Source organism: Vombatus ursinus, unplaced genomic scaffold, assembly GCF_900497805.2.
Source record: "Vombatus ursinus unplaced genomic scaffold, bare-nosed wombat genome assembly UNPS02012811.1, whole genome shotgun sequence".
Lineage (NCBI taxonomy): Eukaryota > Metazoa > Chordata > Mammalia > Diprotodontia > Vombatidae > Vombatus > Vombatus ursinus.
This window is the reverse complement of record NW_020952589.1, coordinates 627,521-652,274: the sequence shown is the minus strand read 5'-3', so window position 1 is coordinate 652,274 and position 24,754 is coordinate 627,521. Positions and strand designations below refer to the sequence as shown.

Here is a 24,754-nt window from a genome sequence, read left to right as displayed (position 1 = left end):
AAAGAAAGAAAGAAAGAAAGAAAGAAAGAAAGAAAGAAAGAAAGAAAAGAGAAAAAGAAAGAAAGAGAGAAAGAAAGAAAGAAAGGAAAGAGAGAAAGAAAGAAAGAAAGAGGGGGAGGAAGGAAGAAAAAAGGAAGAGATAGAGGAAGGAAGAGAAAGAAAGGGCAAGAAAGACAGAGAAAGAAAACAGAAAAAGGAAATAAATAAAATGAAAGAATAGGTAGAAAGAAAGATGGAAAGAGACAGAGAGAGAGAAAGAAAGAGAGGTAGCCTCATTAGAATATAACCTCTTTGCAAGTAGGGATTGCTTAATCCATTGTATCTGTATCCCCAGCATCTAGTACAGTGCCTGGCACATGGTAGGGTCTCAACAAAGACTTGTTTGATTGATAGATATTACATATACATGTATATATGTAAATATGTGTGTATATGTGTGTGTATAGATAGATACAATCCAACTATTTATTAATCATTCTATGTTTTTGCCACAATAAAGGAATGGATACCAATAGTATATATGTGTGTGTGTCCACATGTAGACACACTCTCAAGGGGCCTATTACTAGCCCCAAAGGCAGGCCCCTGGGCCAGGTGAGCCTGAGATCTCTGCCCCTCACCACTACCAGATTCGATGACTCATAGGATTTTGAACCAATAAAGACCATAGAGGTCATCCAGTCCAACCTCCTCATTTTACAGACGAGGAACCAGAACTCCAGAGATCAGAAGTGACTGACCCAGCGTCACAAAACAAGTAAGTAGCCAAGCCAGGTTCCAGACCCAGGTGTCCTGACTCCAAGCCCAGTGTTCTCTCCATTTTGCCGCTGTTTCTGATGTTCACTGACCCCACAGTGCAGAGTAGGAGGTCACAAAGCCTATGGCTGGTCCCAGTAGATGTGGACAGATGATGCCAGAGGTGGGAGAGGTGGATGGATGGGCAGTCCTAAGAGCACAGAAGAACACATAGACTCCCTCGTGGGAGGCATAGGTTTCCTTCCCGCTGCCCCAAGTGCTCCTCAGTGCCCCGTCCTGGCTCGGTGGGCTGCGATAAGTCTTTGCAGGGGGGTAGTTAGAAGCTGACAGAAAGGAGCTATTTCTGGAACCTTCATGATCTGTATGAGGTCCCCTTTACTTTGCCTTATGTACAGAGGAGTCCTTCGGACCATACGACTTTCAAAAAACCGCAAAAATAGGATCCGTTATCGCTCCATCCAGAACCTGACCCGTAAAGTTCAACGAAGATCGAAGTGAAACCTCCCCAACAGGACCACAGAAACAGGACTCCCTTTGCATTATTCTCCTGGAATCAGATCCCTAGCAACCTTATTAAATGCATAAAGCTTGGTGAGTGTCTACGGTCTATCGATGAAGCCCGACCAGCCCTGGAATATCCCCAGTCCTAGATTTTCCCCCTCTCCCACCCACAGTCACTTTCTCCCTAGGCCTCCCTCCTAGAACCCCAGCCCAGAATCTCTACGGGGCAGAGAGCTGGTTGACTGGTTAAAGAGGTAGGAGAGAGAAGGAAGACTATATTCTAAAGTTATGGGGTATGGATCTTGGAACTTCAATGTCAAGAGGACTGCTCATCTGCCAAAGAAGCAAGATGGCATTTTGGAAACAGGGAGAAGGGATGGTGACTGTGGGAAGGAGCAAGCAATCCTAGGGCACTGGAGCTGGAAGGGGTCACAGAGGTCATCTCATCCAAAAGCCCTCATTTGACAGAGGAAGAAATGGGAGGTTCAGAATGAACTGGTGATTTGCCCACAGTCACACCCTGAATTAGTGGCAGTCAGAAGTAGGACCCGAACGAGCTGATTCCCACTCTCTTCCCGAGAATTCCTTTATGTAATGTGATAGAATCAACTTTATACAAAGCCGAGATAGGTGACCGCCCACCTGGTTTGATCTGAGAACTACTAGGGAGACCCAATGCCCAAACATACCTTCTTCAGCCCTGGCAATTTCCCAAGATAGAAGAAACCAAACCAACTGGACTACCATCCTAATCTGGCCGTAGGCACCATCCAGGTTCATCTATATCCATCTACATCCCAGTCTCCAAGAAGACTCTAGGGCAGAGTCAGATGAGACTAGGGACCCCATTCCCAAGGTTATAAAGCTTTGGGGCTTTTTTATTTAATTTTTTTCAATGAACAAGCATTTATCTTCTTCCCAACCCACTCATCCGCTATTAAGAAAAAGAAAAACAAAACCCCTGTAATGAATGTATATAATCAATCAAAACAACATTCCCATATTGGCCATGTCCAAAACTATGTCTTATTCTGCATCCTGAATCTTCATCTCTCTTTCGGGAGGTGGACAGCATGCTTCATCATTGATCCTCTTAGAAAGAAACTGTGACTTAAGAGAGGTTAAGAAATTTGCCCATAGCAGAGCCAAGATTCAAACCCAGATCTTTGGGCTCCAAAACCAGATCTTTCCATTACACGTGTTGCCTCATATTCATATGAAAAATGATCTTTTCCCACACTCGGCAGGACTCTGTTTCTGCTTGGACCGGGTCAAGATTAGAGCCAACAGAACATAGGACTAGCAAAAATTTCTTCACTTCTTAAATGTTCATGAAAGAAACCTGTGTTGAGGGTAATAGGAATGATGTGGCTATCCTTTGTAGTTTACTAATGTTTTTTAAAAATGGACATTTTGAGAAATTCAAGTGTACAAGTATTTATTGTTTTCCTTCCAATCAAATGCGGGGGCAGGGGGGAATCTTATAGTGAAATCCCAATTTAAGCAAGTAACAAAGATGGCTTCTACCCACCTTCTTTAGTGGATTGAAGGACATTTCTCCAGGGCAAACTATGGCATAGGAGTGGACAAATCCATAGGCCACAGGAATCCTTAATTTTTTGTGTCATGGAACCCCTTTGGCAGTTTCATGAAGCCTGTGAACTCCTTATCAGAATTATGATTTTAATTGTATAAAATGCACAGGATTACAAAAGGAAATTAATTATATTGAAATATAGTTCTCCAAATACATATATGTCTGTGTGTTTTTTTTAAAGTTCAGACTCCAGGCTAAAAATTCCAGCCCTGGATAAAGAGGCAAATAATTTTCTTGGCCCGGAGTCAAATCATTACATTATATACTTGGGTTTGTTACGTCTCTACCTGTATCTACCTTCCTGTTATCCTCAGCCTCTCTGTATAACAAATACGCAGGAGGTCTGTCTCTCTGTGTTACAGCTGGGGCTTTAAGGGCCGGAAGGTGAACAAGATGGGCTTGTCAGGCATCAGGATGAGATTAAAGGTGGTTCCCACATCTGAAATCTTGTGGACTTCAATCCTGAAGTTCTCTAGAATCTGCGGAGAAGAAAAAACTAGGCTAAATGGAAAAGGTGGGAGACTCCAGAGCAGGGATGGCTTCATGAATAAGTCAAAAAAAAGGAGATTGCCTGGGAGTGATTTGAGAGCCTCGAGGAAGGTCCTTGGCTCAAACTATGTCTTCCATTGATGCCTCAAATACCACCATTATGCAGTTCTTTGGTCTCTCCTGAATAGTTTCTGTAATGTGAGTCCCCATGGGGAAAACAACACATTCTGTGGGAATTGATACAGCTTGAGGGTCATGGAAAGTGGAAGAAGGATGGCTGGGGATCCCATATGTACATACATACATACATACATACATACATACATACATACATACATATATATGTATATATATGAGCTTGGAAGAGTTTACAATGCTACTTCTTGCCTTGTTCATGGGCAATGAGAACAGAGATGCAAGAGACCCAAAGATCTTGCAAGGCCTGCCAGTAGTTTCCTGGGGGGTGGGGGAATGGAGATGGAAAGATGGAGGTGGGGGGATGGGGGCAGGAAGGGGTTATTCCTCTGATATAAAATTAGGAAATTGGACTAAACCAGTGGTGTCAAACTCAAATAGAAATGGGAGCCACTAAATAATACCTAAGGATCCTTGTAGGCTGCATGTTGACTTTGAAAACCACATATTAATATTATTTATATTCTCTTTTATTTTTATTTGTTTTGTTAGATAATCCCCAGTTAAATTTTAATCTGGTCCTCACCACATTCAAGAGTGTTGCAGGTCATCCTCCCAACCTATTTCACACTGCAGACTACACCATCCCTACAACTCCTTCAAGTTCTAAATATTAGGGCGCTGCAATGATGATCTTGGAGCTGCCTCTGCCTCAGAAGCAGATAATTTATTTAGGTATACTGGTGCCCAAGTATAGGAGAAAATGTTCTCATCTTCCTGCCATCTTTCCCTTCTCCATCTCCCTGGGCCAAAGGTCTATCTCCAGTGATTCTGAGAACATAGACACCTGCCAGACATACCTAAACCTTACCTTCCCCCTAACCAACACCTTCATATCCAGAGGTGGTTTTCATGCCACTATCAGACAGAGACTACTGCAGCCCCAACAAGTCTCAGCTTAGGTTCCTAGCCACAATTATCTATGACCTGAGACCCAGAGAAGCAGGTGGAGCCAGCCTAGGAGGAAAGATATGCTGGTGGAACAAGGGAATTGGAGCCCAAATGCCCCAGGGATCACTTGGGTCACTGATGCTGACATCCATCTACTTTCTACTCCCTGTCTCCAACCCAGTCTCAAAGTCATCTCTCTTGGGTACAGAGAGGGAGCCTTCTTTGTGGATAAGAACCTCTTCCAATCTACCAACATTGGAACACAAATTAGACCTATGTGTCCAATGCACAAAGCTTATTCCCTGTGGGAATTAGAAGGAATCATGAGTGGGTCCCAGAGTGGAAAGGAACTTTGGGCATCTTTAATAAGAGTCCCTCTCTTCTCTCCAAAAAAGTATTAGACTCACATGAATCAGAAAGATAGTCATCTCCAACTCGGCAATCCTCCGCCCAAGGCACTGCCGAAGACCAAAGCCAAAGCTCAGAGCCCGGAAGTGGGTGTCTTTATGGAGCCATCTGGTGGGGTCAAACTTTTCTGGATTAGAGAAGACATCAGGATCCTTTCCCATGGCAAAGATGGCCACTTGGACCAGTGTCTGGAGGAAGACAGAGAGAGAGTAGACTAGAATCAGGGCTGTGCAGAGCACCCAGGACAGCCTGTTCTATGGTATCCCCACAATCCCAGAAATATCACATGGGGGCATTCTGAAGCTTAGCTCAGGAACCCTAATCAAGGAGGCAGGAGACACTGAGATCTATTAGGTGCTGGCCATAGAACCTTGGACAAATGACATCACACCTCTGGACCTCAGTTTCCTCATCTTCTCAAATGGGGATAAGACCAATCCCCATACCCCAGGATCAAACAAGACAATGGCTGTAAAAGAATTTTGAAAAGTATAAAGCAGTATTTTAATGTAAATAATGATTGCTGATATTTCCATCCCAGGAGGAACCCTGCTCCTTACTATGGCCAAAGGGACAGTCTTATTAACCCCCAAATAGAAAGTCAAAATGTCAAATTCCTCATTAAACACCCACCTAACTCCCAGAGCTTCAATCCAAATCACAATGGATTTCTTTGCATAGAAGATATTTGACTGTAGAAACGATGGTTTATTTACCTTCCTCTAGGTCTCAGTCCAATACATTATACATAGCAGTACCTAATGCTGGTTGAATGTGAAATGAATGAATTACACACTGGCCTATGTGATGACGTATATGCCAATATTAAAGACCAACTAACATCCATTAGAGCAGACAATGCATGTATTGTATTTGCTGTGGTTTATTTACCTTCTTCTAGGTCACAGTCCAATACACTATACATAGCAGTACCTAATGTTGCTTGAATGTGAAATGAATGAATTACACACTGGCGTATGTGATGATGTAGGTGTCAACATTAAAGGCCAACTAAAGTCTTTTTAAAATCTATTAGGCAATTCATGTGTTGCATTTCTGTTTAGCTCTCTGTTCTCAAGGCTAATAGATTTTCTAGCTTAATGATTTTCTATAATCATCATCATCTTGATAATAATAATTATACTTCTAGGTTTACAAAGCCTTTTACATATGTTATCTCATGTGATCCTCACAATAACCCTATGAGGTAGATGCTATTATTATCCCCCTTTTACAGATGAGGAAACTGAAACTGAGAGTGTTTAAGTGACTTGCCTAAAATCACACAGCCAGTAAATGTCTAAGACGGGATTTGAACTCAGGTCTTCCTGACTTCAAGTCCAGTTCTCTATCTACTTCATCATCTACACTACAGCCTTTAGTACATGAAAGTCTATTTTCTGAGCCTGGCTCTGTAGCACCAAATATAGACATATTTTATGTGCTAAAAGCCCTAATAAAGTCACATTCAATCTCAGAATGAATTACATATAATATGGGTTGAATATTTCTAATTGCCTGTCTCTATCCCTTCTATGTGAATGCGTCTCCCTTGGTATTTCTAGGGCAAGGACCTCATCAGCTAAATTGCCTCATGTAGCACAGACGGGGTCGTGCAAACATTTAATACAGGCATTTAGATATGAAGGAGACAAAAAGAGTTGTAAGCAGTTAACTATAGGTGAATAGGCTCATTCAGAAGTGACAAGCACCTGGCATAATGGCTCAGGAAGGAGGCTTAAGTAAGGGATGCTCAGGACGGAGACAACTCTGAAATCTGCAGGCTACATGGGGCTGGGTTCTGCCCACCTCTGACAAGAAAAAAACCCAAAATCCCTCTAAGATCTCGTCTCCTCCCAGGAAAAGGGCAATTGACCACCCCCCAACCAAGTCACCATTCTATTTCCCTGACTGTCATTTTCCCAATGCCCATTCTGGACTAGAGACGAAAAGACAATGGTTTGGGCTCTCTGGATTCCTTCTGAGTAGGAATGCCTGCAAATTAGTCTGAGGGCTTACTTTGGCAGGAATCATGTAATCCTGGAGAACTAAATCCGATGGAATGTACCTTTGTATGGTAACTGCGATGGGATGTAACCTGAAAGAGAAGAGATACCGAATACACACACAAGTCCTGAAAATGATCATGAACTCAAGAACAAAATTCAACCCAGAGACTATCCCGCCTCCTCCTGTTTCCTCCTTCCCACTTCCTATTTCTTCCCATTTCCAGCTCCCTCCACATTTGCTGCTGCTTTGTCATTTATTTCCTTCCCCCTCTTTCTCGCTGGAAGTGCGGGGAGGGATGGGGAAAAGGAAATGCAGCAGGAATTCCCCAGGATGGGAATAAACTTGCCTCAGGGTTTCTTTGATGGCAGCTTTGAGAAGTGGCACAGATTTGAGCATCTTCTTCATATCCCCCTGGGCATCTCGCTGGGCAGCCAGGACTTCAGCCCGAAGCATGTCTTGTACCTTTAGGTTCCGAGCCATTTCATACAGGCACCACTGCAGAGTTATTGATGTCTGAAGTAGACAGTTGAGAGTTGGATGAAGAAAACTGAGTCCCTCAACCCCAGTTGCTCCAAAAAACTAAGCCTTCTAGGCTCCCGTAATCAGCTCTCTATGATTACCATGTGTATGGTATGGAATAATATGGAAATTTTTCACACCTTCATCCCCAACACACACATAATCTTTTTTTTTAACTAGGCAATGGGGTTAAGTGATTTGCCCAGGGTGTCACAGCTAGTAAGTGTCAAGTGTCTGAGACTGGATTTATACTCAGGTCCTTCTGACTCCAGGGTCAGTGCTCTATCCACTGTGCCACCTAGCTGTTCCCTTAAACACACACCCTTAAGGGACAACAATTTCATGTCACAGTCAGCCTAAGCAAAATACATCATGTATCGCCATGCCAATAAAAGAGGACTTTGGGGCTCTCCAATGGCCTTCATTTAGTGAGACACACTTTGAGCGCTGACTCTGGCACTACAGCATTCTCATAGCAAGTGGATTATTAAGCATTGTTAAAATTTAATGGAGCCATCCAATGGTGGTTCTAATAGTCCTCAATAATCCTATGAGGAAGGGAGGACTTGATATCAGCACCTTTGCACAAACAAGAAAAACAAGGTTCTGGTAACGTTTAAGTTTTCACAGATCTCTTTCCTCAAACAATCTCTAAGACCTACATAAGCACATCTTGTTTTATGTAGTAAAGCTCCTGAAAAATTACTATAAAGAAAATATCTCAAATGTGCCAAGGCATCCTTTAAAGGAACTCTTTGGTCCTTTCAAGGAAATGTTTTCATACAATTAAAAATCCTTAAATGACTAGCATATGACCACCTAATTTATCTTTCATGTAAATCAGGATTTCCATGTCAAGTTTTTTTTTTTAATTTCTACTGCAAAACTGGCAATCCTTTGTAAACTTTCACAGATTTACAATTAATTTACAATTAACCCACTGATCTGTCCTCATTTTTTCATTTAGATGTTGATATTAGTCAGATAATCTTCATATTAACCAGTGTTTATGACATTCAGCTTTGACATATATCAGTGACATGGCCTTTGGACACCAACTCCAACTTGCCCCACAAAGTGTCTGTCTGGTTACAAGTCCTGTTCAGGACTCTAGCCAAAGGATATTCCAACTTCCGAGGGAAAGAAAGAATTGAATCAATATGCCCACTCTCTCACTGAGAGGTCTCAGGCTCTACTATTTATGTCAGGATGTCCTAAGAAGACTCTTTTCTGAGTCAGACGAATGATTGTATCAGAGGCTCCTTTGGAATAGAATACATTCTTATGCCATGTGATTCCAAGTACCCACCTCTTAGGTTGTTTCTCCATACAGGAACAGTAGATTGCATTTGCCACATGAGATTTAAGGAGTTCCCTAAAGCCACAGCCCCCAAAATCCTAATGTGGTACCTGAGATTTCCCCTGCCTCACCATCTTGAATTTCAGACCTGCCTGATTCCCTGGGTCTGAGGAAATCATTTTCTTCTGCTATGGTCGTGTAAACAGAGCAAATCACAGAGACAGGAACCTTTTACTCTCATAAGCAATGATGAGAGTTCTAGGGCCTTAACTCATATTCTACCAGTATAGCTGCCCACTCCCAACTTCTCACAAAAGGGCAAAAAGAAAGAGGTCGCTTGCATTCCTTCGAATATCTGATTTTGACATTCAATTGAAGAGATGTTCTCTTGGGAAGGGCCAACTATTCTTCCATAAAATTGTGAGCTTGGTCAAATTTGTTTCTAGAGGCCCACCTCCTTTCTGACCTCTCTACCTCCCAAATGGGTGAGTGTCCTCACCCAGTATTATACCCTCCAGTCAAGAAGGAAAGGCTGATAACCTTAGCTATACAGAGGTAGGAAGGCTTAATTGGGTTCCATTTCTAAAAGAGAATCTCAGAAAATCAACACTGAGTCACAAGGATTGAACCTCTAATGTGGGAGTTCCAAGAACTCGTGGGGAGAATTCGACCTTACAAGTGCCCCCATATGGTAACATTTTACAAAAATCTCTGGTTTGTAAACCACTTTCCAAGTTCTACTTACATTGTCTCACTTAATACAATAATCCAATGAGACAGGGAGGTCTGGGATCCTTGTTCCTCTGTGTCCAAACATCAAAAATGAGGCTCAGCGAGGTAACTTGTTCAAATACTTGCATATGAAGAAAATGTCAGTGGCATGGCATAATTTTGGCTGTCTTCAGTCTACTGCGGTATCAGCTGCTGAGATCAACACCCTACTATGCTCATCTTGAAAATGGACCTAACTCACTTTGACCTTTATCCACAATATTTGTAAGGTGCTTTGCACAGTGCCTAGCGCACAGTAGACATTGAATAAATGCATATTCCCTTCCCCCCTCATCCTCACCGTGTCCACCCCTGCGGCCATCATTTCTATAACATTGGCTTTGATATCTTCAAAATTCATGGCATTCTTGTGCAAGAGAGAGTAGAGAATGCCCGGATAACACTCAGTGACTTTTGGTCCCATTTTCTGGTCCTGGAAGAAGTTCCGTACATAACCTTCAGCTGAGACACAGGGAGAAAGAAAGGGGACATTATGGAGTCTCTCTGAATGGAAGACACTGGGGTTGGGGAAGGGACACAAAGAAGGTTGAGGAAGTTTGGGGGGAATAGAGTTGGGGGAAACCTGGAGTGGAAAGAACTCATCATTAGAAGTCAGGAAACTGTGGGTTCTGGTTGTGTTAAGGCTACTGACCATTTGATGACCTTGGCCTCTCTCTACCTTTCTTATTTACATCAGTGTCTTTGGGGCAGCTCAAGGAAGGATAAAGAGTTCTATAAATGCATCATTATCATCTTGCCAGACACAGTTTTGGTGTTTCTAATGAAGTTGACACCTGTAGGAGTGGGTTATTATTCATTGACAGTACCTGACTTCTTAAATCCAGGTAGAGATTTTAGAATTCAGGGGGCCCTTGCCTTCTGCAACAAGTGCATAGAAATCATATGTGTGTAACCAAATACTATCCTTTTCACACAACACATACATGTACACACACTTGCACATACATGCACATACGCATGCAGGTGTACACACATGTTCACATAGGTACAAACCTTGCACACACACATGTACTGTATTGCATGTGTGCACTGCAGGCATATTCATATTGTGCAATATAACACATTTTGCACATTCACTGTGCACATGTGTATACACATACGCATGTACACACATGCACAATACCAACATGCACCTATACATCCACACAGCTATAATATACAGGCATATACATATACACATGCACATGATGCAATGCATATCTACATGTCTATACATGTAAGCATGCATGCACTTACACAATACGCATGTGATGCACCCTATAAACATGTATACATCTGTGCACATATTTACAATACACATGTACACATATATGTGCACAGTATAATACACACATGCACACGCATACGTACACACTTTTCTGTGATGATCTTAGATATGCCCTTTCCACTCTTTATACAGGCTTCTACAGAGTGGGGCCTCCACGCATGCCACTTGCTCCCACCTTCTGTCAAATACTTAGAGGTCCTTAAACAATCACTTTAGCACACGCGTTGAGACCTAGGGAGTACTATCTCTTTCATAATTGATAGATTATTGAATACCAGAGCCTCTTCAAGGGGAAATAGTTGAGGTAAAAGGAACAGCAGCAGAGTTGAGACATTGACCAAGTGACACATTTGTTCTTTCCTTGGGTTCTCCCCTGTCTCTGCCCATCTCCTCTGGGAGGCAGAAAGCTGCTACAGGCCCTCCTCCATGCTCTGCCTGCCTTCTGCTGTCACCATCTACCTTGGGGTCTGACCTCAGCCTGCCCTAGCTCCAGCACCGCCAGTTACCCCAGAAGGATATTCAGAACGCTCACCTCGATCAAAAATCAGGTCCCACGAGGCCACGTGATCCCTCCAGGTCTTGGCTCTGACCATACGGAAAAGTTCTGGAGGGATGTTCAGCATCGGAACGCTAGTGTGGAACATTGTAGACACAGCATCGATGAACTTCTGGGCTTCAGGGTCCACAAAATCTTCTAGGACTCCCAGACGCTCCCCAAAGAGAAGGTTGCAAATAGCTGTGAGACCAGAGATCATTGCAATAATATGCCAGACTTGTGGGCCTTGCTGAGAACCTCAGATCATTGGAATTCCCTTGACCTCCTGCTGGAATTCTGCCTTCCCCCTCAAGGTCATTAACACCCTGTGTTAAACATGCTTTTCTTTGTTAAATCAATCAGGATGCAGTACGAGGGACTAGGGGAGAGAAGGCAGTCTGTGGAGGACTTCTCCTTCACAAAGTAAATTTTAGGAAATCTATTTTGTAATATTGATATCCTAAATATAGGGAAATGAGGTATCTAGAGCAAAAATGGGGGCTAGGTATCTACGGCATGCCTGGAGAAAGGGCCCCAGAGCCAGTAAAAAGAATCAGCCTTTTAAAAACTTGATTTTATTAACTGGAATTGACACAAAAGATACTTCTCAAACCCCCAAATACATGTCTCAAAAATAGTTAAGCAAAACCACCTAACGGAATTACTGCCATGATTAATGGCATAATTAGCTAATATTTTATTAACCTTAGTTAATTAAACCATAATCAATCAACTAACCCTTCCCTAGTTTTGTTGTTCAGTCATTTCAGACTTTGTGTCCCCATTTAGGGTTTTCTTGGCAAAGATGCTGGAGCAGTTTGCCATTTCCTTCTCCAGCTCATTTTACACATGAGGAAACTGAGGCAAACAGGTGACTTGCCCAAGATGGCCCAGCTAGTAAGTGTCTGAGGCTAGGTTTGAACTCAGGAAGATGAATTTTTCTGACTCCAGGCCCTGTGCTCTATGCACTATGGTGCCCCCTAGTGGCCCTTCCCTAGTTTACCCCCTTGCTAATGGAAGGGAAGGCTGGGTGCTTAATTTGAATAATGGGGTACAAACACAATCAGGCAGGGACATCTCATTGGTCTCTTTCTGGGTACACACAAAATCATATGATTAATGGTAGGCTGGACTCAAAGACAAGAGATCCTGGGCTTTACTTCTTCCTGTACTGCTTACTACCTCACTAAATCATAATCTTCTCTCTGGGCCTGGGGTCCCTCGTGGGCAAAAATGAGAGGATTAAGGAACACTAATACACTGTTGGTGGATTGGCAAACTGGCTCAAAGATTCGGGGCAACAATTTGGAATTATGCAAGAAAAGTCACTAAACTATGACCTCGAGATGACACTGATGGAAAGATGGAAAACAATTAATTATTAAGCACCTACTGCATGACAGGCACTGTGCTAAGTGCTTTACAAATATTATCTCATTTAATCCTCACAATCAACCTGGGAGGTAGGTGCTATTATTATCCCCATTTTACAGTTAAGAAAACTGAGGCAAACAGAGGTTAAATGACTTGCCCAGGTTACACAGCTAGTAAGTATCTGAGCTCAGAGCTAACTCCAGACCCTCACTGGGTTGCCTGCTTCCTCTGTCCAGGAATCAGGCTTGGGATTTAAGGAGGCAAGTGAACACATTTGTGCTAAGAGAGGGGTGGCCTTGGTGATTATGCTACATACATGAAATCTGCTGATCTCATTAGAGTTTGTGCCCTAGCATTGCCCATGTAATAGTGAATAATTTTCTTATGTTCTAAATCAAGGGTTCTTCATCTTTTTTATATCTTATATTTTTTATTTATATTTTCTATATTTTATATTTGGCCATCTGGTGAAGTCCATGGACTCCATTGCAAAATCCCATTTTTAAATAGCTGGCATTTATATAGTGCATTAAAGTTTAACAAAATTTAAATCTCACAGTACTTGAATATATAAATCCTATGTCTCTGCTATTTCTATTCTAAACACTACCACCACTGTGCACTCATCCTTACCCTCTATACCCAAGATCATTGGAACCTCACAACAACTTTAGCATAGGGGTGCTGTTCTTATCCCCATTTTACAAATGGGGAAACCAAGGCAGAAAGAGGTTAAGTGCCTTGTCCAGGGTCACACAGCTAGTAAGTGACTGAGGGCAAATTTGAACTCCGGTCTTCTTGTAGAGGGCAATACCATTCTTCCGGTTCCTCAGGCTTGCAATTTAGGAGTCATTCTGAATTCTTCCCCCTCTCTCATCCGACATATCCAATCTGTTGTCAAGGCCTATTGACCTCACAGTTACTACATCTCTCAAAAACACCCCTTTCTCTCCTCAGACACTGCCACCACCCTGGTGCAGCAGCCCTGCATCACCTCATGCCTGGATTATTGCAATAACCTATTGGAGGAGGGGTGAGGAGGGTCTGTCTTACTCGAGTTTCTCTCCACTCCATTCAGCCTGACTATGTCAACCCCACCCTCCATAAACTCTAGGGGCTCCCTATTGCCTCTAAGAGCAAATACAAAAATGTTCTGTGTGACATTCAAAGCTCTTCATAACCTAGCCCCCTCCTACCTTTCCAGTCATCTTACACCTTACTCCCCAACCCATACTCTTTAATCCAGTGACACTGGTCTCCTGGCTGTTCCTTGAGCAAGACATTCCATTTCCAGCCTCTGGGCATTCTCTCTGGCTGTCCCCCGTGCCTGGAACACTCTTTCTCCCCATCTCTGCCTCCTGGCTTCCTTTAAATCCTGACAAAAATCCCATCTTCTACAGGAAACTTTCCCTTAATTCTAAGTGGCTTCCCTTGGTTAATTTATGAGCTATTTATCCTGTGTGTAACTTGTTTGCATACCCATTTATTTGCATGTTGTTTCCCCCATTAAAATATAACCTCCTTGAGGGTAAAGATTATCTTTTTGCCTGGTTTGGTATCCTCAGTGCTTGGCACAGTGCCTGGCACATAGTAGGTGCCTAAAAAATGTGGATTGATTAATTCCTTCATTGCTAAGACCCTCCCTCAGTCAGACATTACTTACACTCAAAAGCAAATCGAAACAGGTCCTGACTGAGGTCCACCGTGAACTTTCCTTGTTTGCTCCTCTCAATCCCCTTGTAAATCTTCTTTACAAAGTCCTCTGAAACTGGAGTGAGAAGGCGCTCAAAATTGTTCATTGAGTCCACAGCCAACACAAACTGGTTCAGGAAAACCCGGTCCTTCTTCCAGCTTTCAGAGGACCTGAGAAGGAAAAAAAAAGATGAGGAAATCCAGTGTTCTTGGGAGAAGAGGCTGGAGGCAATGAAGCGAACCATGGTGTTACAACTCGGTCCATCCCAAGTCAGAGAATCCAGAGGCTCAGAGAGGTCCCGGCTCCCCTTTTCTGTGCAAGGGCCCTTGGAGAAGGGCTTCCCACCGGATTCCCTTGCAGGCTAACCCTTATCACCATCGTCCGTATCTCTCCCTCTTTTCAGCCCTCCTGTCCCCTTCCTCACTCACCCACACCTTGTGACTGAAAGATGAAAGAGAAGAAAACAGGGAGAGGAGAAGAGGAGGTAAAAGGAGAGAGGGAAACAACAAACCCTCATCTAACTTCACTGAGGCTAAGCCTCTACAACTTAAAGGTAATAGAACCACAATTCAACACCCATGAAAATCCTACTGAGAACAAGATGCTGCAACTGAGTTTTTATGATGTAGCCACATGGACTCTGGGAGACGTGCAGGTGTGGCTTCCAAGCTACGTGAAGAAGAGGAGCCCTCTGATTGGCTATTGATCCAGAAATGCAAATGTATGCAAAAGGCCCTGACTAGATGATGATGGTCCTGTCTCCTCCCTGGCTTCAATAGGAGGAGGAGATGCTATAAGCCTCTGAATGGGGAGAAAAACCTTAGGCCCTCCTCCCTTAGGCCACTATTCTTTGCTCCCTTTGCCTTCATCTTTTCCTGCTCTTGAGCAGAGGAGGAGGAGTTTTGGCTTTGACCTTCACTAAGTTGGGAGGGCAAGCTGCCAGAGGTCCAGTAGCTAGAGTCCAAGCCATACCAGATTTTGTAAGAAGCAACCAAGTCCCAAGTGACCTACTCAACCCAGCAAAGAAGTAGATGGAGAGTATCTGAGAGGGAACCACATTTCAAAGGGAACTTGGGGAGAAACCAATGTAGTAACTGCTTTAAAGTTAAGCCCACCCTCCCCAAGGATCAAAATGGTATAAGAGTTTTGAGAAAAATGTTTTGTAACTCTTCTCAGAAACTATTGCTTTGTAAGAAGCTAATTGATAATAATTGCTCAAATGATATTGGGATGCTAATAACTCGTGATTGATATGTCAATCAGTAAACGTTTATTAAGGACCTATTGTATGTCAGATATTGTGCTTAGCACCAGGGATATAAAAAGAGGCAAAAGACAGTCCTTGCTGGAATGGACACTTAGGCTAATAGGATTAGAGAAGAATCTTTGGGGTACCTCTAGAACCCTTCAGGAGCAATGTCCTTGCTCTGGGAGACCTGATTTATCCCAAGTAGAAATCTGGAGCAGGATCTCCAGAGTGTAATAGAGGAGTTGACATGAACAAAAATAAATATGATACAAAGAATAATTTGACATGAGCAAAGAAGTTGCCTGGCCAAAGGGCTGTAGGGGTTTTGAGGAGTAAGAGATCACTTTTGGGTAGGGGATCATTGAAGGAGGTGGCACCTTAGATGACTCAACATGTTCAAAATTCAACTCATTATCTCCCCCCCAAAACCTTTCCTTCCTCCCAAGTTCCCTTAACTTTCAAGGGCACCACCATCCTCCAGTCCCCAGATTCACAACCTAGGTGGCATTCCTGAGTCCTCTTTCTCACTCCCCATATCTAGCATTGTGACATCTTTCATGTGTGTCCTCTTTTCTCTGACACTGCCACCACCCTGCTGCAGACTGGTGTGCCTGCTACAACCCTCTCCCCACTCCATCCATCCATCCATCCATCCATCCATCCATCCATCCCCCACTCAGCTGTCCAATTGATCTTTGGTCTGACCATAAAGCCTCCCTATTCAATAATCTCCAGTGGCTCTCTATTACCCGCAGGATCCAATGTGAAATCATCTGTTTGACTTTTAAAGCCCTTCATAACCTGACCTCTTCCTGGCTTTCTAGTGTTGTTATTCCTTATTCCCCTGGTCATACTCTGTAATCCAGTGACGCTGGCTTCTTTGATGTACCTCAAGCAAGTAACTCCATCTCCCAATGCCAGAAATTTTCATTGGCTGCCTCCTGGCTTCTCTGGCTTTCAAGTCTCAGCAAAAGCCCCACCTCCTGTGAGGAACCTCTCCCAAGCGTTCTTAATCTTGGTGCCTTCCTTCCCTCTGAAGTTGCCTCCAATTTGTCCTGTCTGTATGTTGTTTGTATATCATGTCATCTCCTCCATTTGACTGTGAGCTCCTTAAGGGAAGGGTCTGGATTTTTTTTTTCAGGGGGGGCGGTGTTTGGGGAGTTGCCTTTCTTGTATCCCTAGCATTAAGCACAATGCTTGGCACGTAGCAGGTGACCTTTTGACTGACTAACTTGAACCTTAACAAGAAAAGGATTTTTAAAAATTAGATGTTATTCATTTTTTTTACATCACCTAGATTTCATGCACACCATCCTCATGGCCAAATGCCTTACTCATTAACCTTGCTATAACACTTCATTTTTGAGTTTTTCTGATCCTCACAACATTTTGAGGCATCATAGAGCAGGGACTGTTCTTCCCATTAGATAGATTCACAACACCAAGACAGAGTCAAGGGAAGGGATGCCCCAGATCACACAGTTCATGTGGAGAAGAGCTAAGACCAGAGCCTAGGTCTTCTTATTACTCAGCTTCTCTTGATTCTACAAGGGGCCTCTCCCCACAGCTCTTCAGACATCCTTTGATTCTATCCCTTGTGATATGAGGAGAGGAAGAATACATTTCCAAGAGAAAGGGGAGAGACTTACTTGAACAGGACTCCAATAGGTTTTTTCATGATGGTGTGATAAGCCACCCATGGTGGGATGCTAAATCTTTCTGGGTAGGGTCCCTCTGCCCCAAAGAGGCGAGCAGCATCATCAGGATTGATAATAAAGACAGATTCCACATTGCCAAGTTTCTCCCTGGAAAGATGAATGAAATCAAGAGGTCAGAGGCCAAACCCTAGAGATCTGCTCCTAAAGCCTGGGGTAGGTAGAGTTAGATGCTTGGATCTAGGCATCGAATCTGTCTCTAGGACTAAGTTTCCCAATTCCCAGCAACTACATCAATTTACGCAACTGATCTCTCACACCTAGAGCAGAGGCATTGAACAATGCCCTCTGGCCTGGCTCAGCCCCAAGCCTCACACTTACTCCACAACTACAGTCATGCTAGACAGACCGCCAACGCAAATAACCTCACCCTCCCCTGCTTACTCAGTGACTGAAACTGAAGTCCAATTTTAAGAGAAGGGTGAAGAAAGTAACAGTCTCAGGACCTGAAATTCCCACTTTTAGAGAGCATCTGTAGGGGCTTTCAAGAGATAGGTACGATTTAACTACCTCACAATGGAAATAATGTTACCTGGATATGGTGCTTGCAGTCACTGAATGCCTACAATGTTAAATTTCCATGTCACAAGGCTATTCACAAGAAACTGACTCCAGCCCTGACACTCTATCCACTATGCCACCTAGCCGCCTATGGAAGTATATACATAACATATCATATATAGAAGTATGTAAATTATATATAACATATAGAATATATAGAAGTATATACATAATGTGGAATATTTACTTTACATGTAATATATAGATGTATATACATAATATAGAATATATAGATATATATGCATATCTATTATATGTATTATATATGATATATAATGCATACATAATATATAGAAGTATATACTTAATATAATATATACTTTATATCTAATATATAGACATATGTGCATAATATAGAATGTATAGAAGTATATGCATAATATGTTATATATCATATATAGAATACATATAATATAATATATTATATATTATGTATACATACATAATACATATATAAATATATAGTATATATAAATATAAAATGTATACATATATAATTTCTATAATATCTTATATATAATGTATATATTCATAATATATAGAAGTATATACATAATATGATATATACTTTATATATAATATGTAGACATATATGCATAATATAGAATACATAGAAGTAAATAGTTTGGAATATATGATATATGGAAGTACATACATAATATAGAATATATAGAAGTATATGCATAATATATATTGTATATCATGTATAGAAATATATATGGTGTGTAATATATACATAATATAGAACATCTAGATGATATGTAGAAATATACATAATATAGAATACATTATATATCATACATGTAAGTATATGCATAATATCATATATGTAAGTATATGCATAATATGTCATATATAACATATGGAAGCATATATATAATATATGGAGGGATATGTACAATATATCATCTATAAAATTATATACATAATAATATATAATATAGCCACACACAAGGTGATGAGAGGTAGGGAAATACTAGCAGCTCAAGGGATCAGGAAAAACCTTATGTCCAAGGGGATACTTGAGCAGAGGATCGAGGGGAACTCGGGATTCTAAAAGGTGGAGGTAAGGAGGGAAAGTGCTCCAGATGTGAGGTACAACCAGTGCAGAGGCACAAAGAGAGAAATGAAATTACTTATATGAGGAACATCACAAAAGCCAGTTTGAACCATAGATTGTGTGAAGAGAATTAGTCAATATTTTCTGCTACCCCGCCACTCCACCCCCTCAGGGACCTCCTGTCTTTCAATCCAGGATTTTCAGGAAGCGTGATGCCCTGTCCCCTAGGCTTTAAGGAGGAGGGAGGCCTTCAGTAGGACTCTCAGGCTGATACAGTTTTCTCCCTTATTTACAACAAACCCTGTAGTTCCCCAATAATCCTGTTTCGTCCACAACCTGAGCATTTTTTGCTCTTAACTTTTTGATCCCCAACAAAGTGACCTTCAAGGCCAAGATGAAAAACCCACACTTCTGACCCCTGGAATGACTCCTTCATTTCTGAATATTAATAATATAGCTCATTTATTTGGTGGTTTAAAATCTTCAAAGGCTTTTGTTATCAGTGTCAAAACAGGAGGGAGGGGAGGAGGAAGAGGGAGTGGAAGTCAGAGGCAGACAGGCATTGGAGGAGGAAAGGGCAAGGGTGTTGAAAAGGAAGAAAAGAAAAGGAAAGGAAAGAGAAAAAGAGTAAGACTTCTTCCCAGCCCTAAGTTATCATTGCCTAGAATGTTCTCCCTGTCTCCATCTTCTCTAATTCTCTCCCTCCTTCTCCTTGCCCCATCCCCCTTTCTCTCTCTGTCTTTTTCCCTCTCTCTGTCCTCTCTTCTTTGTCTCTCATCTCTCTCTCTCTCTCTGTTTCTCTCTCTGTCTTCTCTTCTTTCCCTCTCTCTCCCTCTCCCTCTCTCTCTCTCTCTCCCTTTCTCTCCGCCATCTCTGTAAGATCAAAACATTCTGCAAAGCAGATACAAGGTCAGTCAAAAGGAAAGCATGTTCTCCTCTCCCCTTCCATCTCCCCACTCCCCAAGCTCAAGCTTCATTTTCCCCATGAGCTGCCTATATATCTGATCACCAGTTTAGACATTTGGGGGGTCAGCTAGGTGGTACCATTGTGCACAAAGCACTGGGCTTGGAATCAGGAAGACTCATCTTTGTGAGTTCAAATCTAGTCTCAGACACTTACTAGATGTGTGACCCTGAGCAAGTCATTTAACCCTGTTTGCCTCAGTTTCCTCATCTGTAAAACGAGCTGGAGAAGGAAATGGCAAACCCCTCTAGTGTCTCTGGCAAGAAAGCCCCAAATGGGTCTTGAAGAGTTGCACACAACTGGACAACAGCAACAACGACAAGCTAACAAGCTATCTCCCTGTCCTATAGGAAAATAGAAGGGGAAGGGGATAAGAGAAGGGGAGGAGAGATAAAAGGGAGGGCAGATTAGGGAAAGGGGTATTCAGAATGCATGCCATCTTGGGGTGGGGGAGAGATGAGATGGGGAGAAAATTTGGAAATCAAAATCTTGTGGAAGTGAATGTTGAAAACTAAAAATAAATAAATTAATAAAAAAATAAATTAATTTTTTATAAAAGGTAAACATGAAAGAGAAATAATAAGGGATATAATAATGTTAAATTGTTTATCTTTCTATATGGGTAGATGATATATGTAACCTCTTTTTTTTAAACATTCATTGTTTATTTTTGTAAAGTTTTGAGTATTAAATTACATACCTCCTTCTTTCTTTTCCCCCCTCCATGAAATGGTAAGCTATCTGATATAGGTCATATATGTGCAATAATATAAAATGTTTCCATATTAGTATTTTGTACATGAAGACTTTAACCAAAAAAAAAAAAGAAGAAGAAGAAGAAGAAGGAAGTAAAGAAGGAAGGAAGGGGGGAGGAAGGTAAAAAAAAAGAAGAAGAAAGAAAAAATTAGCATACTTCAGTTTATATTCATATAATGTCAGTTCTTTCTCCATAAGGAGATAGCATGTTTCATCTTTCATCATGAATCCTTTGTGCTTGTCTTGAATTATTGCATTACTAAGAATTGCCAAATCATGTATAATTCTTCATCATACAGTATGGCTGTTACTGTGTACAATGTTCTCCTGGTTCTACTCACTTCACTTTTTATCAGTTCATGTACATCTTTCCAGGTTTTCTGAAATCATACTACTTGTTATTTCTTATAGCATAGTAATTTTCTAGTAAAATCATATACCACAAAAAAGTCCCCTTTATTTTCACTAATCTCTGACTGAAATTTGACATTTCCTTCAATTATTTTAAAACATTCTTGTTCTAAGATAGGGTCCATAGGCTTCACCTGATTGTCCCAAGGGTCTAAGAAGATTAAGTACCCCACTCTAAAGTCATCAGGGAAATTAAAGAACTCCCCTAATCAGCCCCTCTTAACAACACTAACATATGCAATTTGACTTAATCACAAAACAAACTCCAATGTGATATAATGATGAAAAGTAACTTGTTTATAAAAAGTCACAAGAAAATTATCCCTAGGCACCCTAGGTTGCTGTCCCTGTGAACATGATCTTGCCTCTACCTTTCTGGAGGGATCTAACTTACCGGTAAATCGGGCCTAATTCTTGGAATCTCTGTACGGTTCGGACATGCATGTTGCGCATCCCATTCTCCATCCAGAAGTGGAGCAAATTCATCCAACCATTGTTTCCCTTTAAGGGTATCTCATTGTAGGGCCGGGGCCCCTGCACCCGAAGAGGTAAGGCACTCAGCTCACCACCTCTGACAGGCAACTGCACTCTCCGGACATCAAATGTCCGAACATCTTCTCTTGATGAGCCAAGGAGGCAATGACGGCTCTTGGCCAGAGCTGACTGACATGAGACTCCCCTTGCTAACATCATCCCAGGGGTTGCTGCTGCTGCTGCTGCCAGGAACAGGACTATTCCTGGGTCACCCAACTCGCTGTTTATAATAACACAAGCTCAAGGCTATGTAGCTTGTCACAGCCACTGATTTCAATCTCTCTCTCTCTCTCTCTCTCTCTCTCTCTCTCTCTCTCTCTCTCTCTCTCTCTCTCTCCCCACTCCTCTGGATTCCTTCCAGATAAGGAAGTTTCAAGCTATTAGTCATCCAGGAGGACTGGATCTCAATCAGCCAATCACTCAAAAAAGGGGCTAAACCCAGAGAACAAGGAAATTTGATTAAAGAAACATATATTAAGTGCCTACCATGTGTAACACACTGTGATAATATAAAAAAGTGACATAGCACCAGCCCTCAATGAGCTTTTATACTAGTAGGAGAATATACAGAGAAGTGGAATATGAGAGAGGAAGAGAGAGACAGAGACAGACACAGAGATAAAGACAGACAGACAGATAGAGAAGGTGACAGAGAGAAAGGAAGACAGAGAGATAGAGAGAAATGGAATAGATCAACAGATAGGTTAGTAGGTAGGTAGACAAACAGATGGATGGATGAATGGATGGATGGATGGATGGATAGATGGATGGATGGATGGAGCAGATATTTATTAAGCATTTACTATTTGCTGGCCAGTGCTAAGCTCTGGAGACATAAATACAAGTCTTTGCCCTCAGTTGTGTTCTTATGAGGGTAGGGAGTGAAAGAGTCAAAGGACGGCTCCAAAAAAGTGATCTAGAAAAATATGTGGAAAGATAGGATATTGATAATAGTGAAGATCACGGTAAGTTTCATAAAATGAGGTAGCACTTTTTTTCTAGGGCAGCTGGGTGGTGCAGTGGATAGAGCCCTGGGCCTGGAATCAGGAAGATCTAGGTTCAAAACCAGCCTCAGACACTTACTAGCTGTGTGAAACCAGGTAAGTCACTTAACCTCTATTTGCTTCAGTTTCCTCATCTGTAAAATGGGGATAATACTACAATACCTACTTCACTGAGTTTTTAAGACTCAAATGACACAATGTTTTGAAAGTGCTTTGCAAACCTAAAAAACTTCTGTAACATCTGTTTTTAATAAAACAGGAAGACCCCAAGGCAGGGTGAAAAGAACACTGACTGGCTCCAGAGCCAGAGGACATGGGTTCAGATCCCACCAATGATGCTTATTGCCTGTGGGACTTTAGGTGAGTCTCTTCACCTCTCTCTGATTCACTTTCTTCGTCTGTAAAATAAAGGGGTGGGACTCAGTGATCTCTGATGGCCTTTCCATCCATTATCATGATTTTCATATGAATTACTGTCATCTCCTCTTCATTGCTTCCCTTTTCACTTCCTGCCTTATACAAGGCATGGTCCATCTAGCTGCCAAAAGAATCTTCCTAAGGCACAGCTCTGATCACATGATTCCCCTGCTCAAGAGCCTTCAATAGCTACCCATTGTCTCCAGAACAAAGTACAGACTCCCCAGTCTGGCATTTAAGGCCCTCCCTCCACAATCTGATCCCTGCTTACCTTTCCAGCCATATCTCACATTACCCCACTGTGAGTCAACCATCTAGGGCTATTACCAGAATTTAACGTTCCATCCACTATCCCCATGCATTTGCAAAGGCAGTCCATTCTGCCTGGCCCTCCATCTTTCCTCATCTGTGCTCTTCAGAACCTTCATCTCTCTTCAGGTCACAGCCCAGCTGCCATCTCCACCATGAACCTGTGCTTCATCCCAAGAATGGTATCATTGTCTTTCTCCCTTCACATCACACTGTGTAGTTACATGACTTATCTGTGTATGTAGTTTATCCTGCAGCATAGTATATCATTTCCTTGGAGCAAAGAGAGTTTAATTTTTGTCCTTAACCAGTACCAGGTACAGGATCTTCTATTTAGCAGACACAAAATGAATGTTTGTTTAACTAAATTGAAGCTTACCAAAGTTACCTTAAGGATGGAGTGAACCACAAGGTTATGCATGACATCCCTTCCCTCTTTCTAAACCTACAAGAAAAATAAACAAATAACTAAAAGGAAATAAGGACCCCAGAAGATCATCAATAAACCAAGAATTCTTAACCGGGGAGTCCATGATCATATGTGTGTATGTGTGTGTGCATATAATTGTATTTCAATATAATTAATGTCCTTTGTAATCGTATGTATTTTTATGCATTTAAAATATTATTCTGTAAAATATTATTATAATCCTATGTATTTTTATGTATTTAAAAATATTATTCTGCAAAGAAGTCCACAGGCTTCACCAGACAGCTAAAGGGGTCCAGGACACAATAGAAGTTAAAAAGCCCTTCATTCTACAATGGGGAACTATAATACTAAAACTGAAAATAAACTATATTTGAAGTCATGCATCTGTTGAAAGTCATTCAGGGATATCGAACTCTTCATGACTCTGTAGACCATAGCTGCCCCTTGCACTCACTCAGTCTCTTGGAGTGCCTATTCACTTGTTTGCCTCCAACTCCCAGTTCTGGACCAATGATCTTTCATTGTAAAGTATCCCAAGTTATTGTTTAGTCATTCAGTCATGTCTGACTCTACATGACTTCATGGACAAAGTCCATGTACGGTAACTGTCCAGGAGATGCCCCCCAAAAATAAATAAAAAGAAAAGAAAAAAAAAGAAAAAAAGAAAAGAAAAGAAAAGATACCAGAGTGGTTGGCCATTTCCTTCTCCAATGGATTAAGGCAAACAGCCGTCAAGTGACTTTCCCAGGTCACACAACTAGGAAGTGTCCGAGGCTGGATTTGAATTCAGGTCTTCCTGACTCCAAGTCCAGCACTCTACCTACTAATTGAAAAAAATAAAAGAAAAGAAACAAGTTTTTAAAAGCGCCTAGCTTCCTGTAATTAGTGGCAAATCCAAAACTTGAATGGAGATCTCCTGGCTTTCAACCTTTATATTATCCCACCTCAATCTCAGAAACCAAAGCAATAATCCCTAGGAAGAGTAGTAGCTCTATTTAATATTATCCTTATGAA

At 41.7% G+C, this 24,754-nt stretch overlaps 2 protein-coding genes across 2 annotated transcripts in view; one reads left to right on the top strand and one right to left on the bottom strand.

The window, feature by feature from the left end:
• CCDC33 (coiled-coil domain containing 33) overlaps positions 1–2,967 on the top strand; it is a 183,342-nt gene extending 180,375 nt beyond the window's left edge. Inside the window, exon 21 of the mRNA XM_027858275.1 lies at positions 1,152–2,967. Within this exon, the coding sequence (XP_027714076.1) occupies positions 1,152–1,196 (45 nt within the window). The 3' untranslated portion in view covers positions 1,197–2,967. The remainder of the gene's footprint in view (positions 1–1,151) is intronic.
• Positions 2,968–3,037: 70 nt separating this feature from the next.
• LOC114040227 (cholesterol side-chain cleavage enzyme, mitochondrial) lies at positions 3,038–21,736 on the bottom strand. The gene is made up of 9 exons (XM_027858262.1): positions 21,438–21,736; positions 17,226–17,381; positions 14,298–14,497; positions 11,258–11,461; positions 9,739–9,899; positions 7,194–7,360; positions 6,857–6,935; positions 4,837–5,025; positions 3,038–3,333 (listed from the first exon to the last, which is right to left on the bottom strand). The coding sequence occupies exons 1-9, from the start codon at positions 21,734–21,736 to the stop codon at positions 3,211–3,213; spliced, it is 1,578 nt and encodes a 525-aa protein (XP_027714063.1). The 3' UTR covers positions 3,038–3,210.
• Between the last annotated feature and the right edge of the window lie 3,018 nt (positions 21,737–24,754).

Excerpts from the sequence above, each read along its gene's own strand:
- LOC114040227 (XM_027858262.1), bottom strand. The coding sequence starts at position 21,736 with ATGATGTTAGCAAGGGGAGTCTCATGTCAGTCAGCTCTGGCCAAGAGC. Across the intron at positions 14,498-17,225 it reads CCTATTGGAGTCCTGTTCAA|GTCCTCTGAAAGCTGGAAGA; the intron begins GTAAGTCTCTCC and ends TTTCCTTCTCAG. Across the intron at positions 7,361-9,738 it reads TGGCCGCAGGGGTGGACACG|ACATCAATAACTCTGCAGTG; the intron begins GTGAGGATGAGG and ends TGTCTACTTCAG.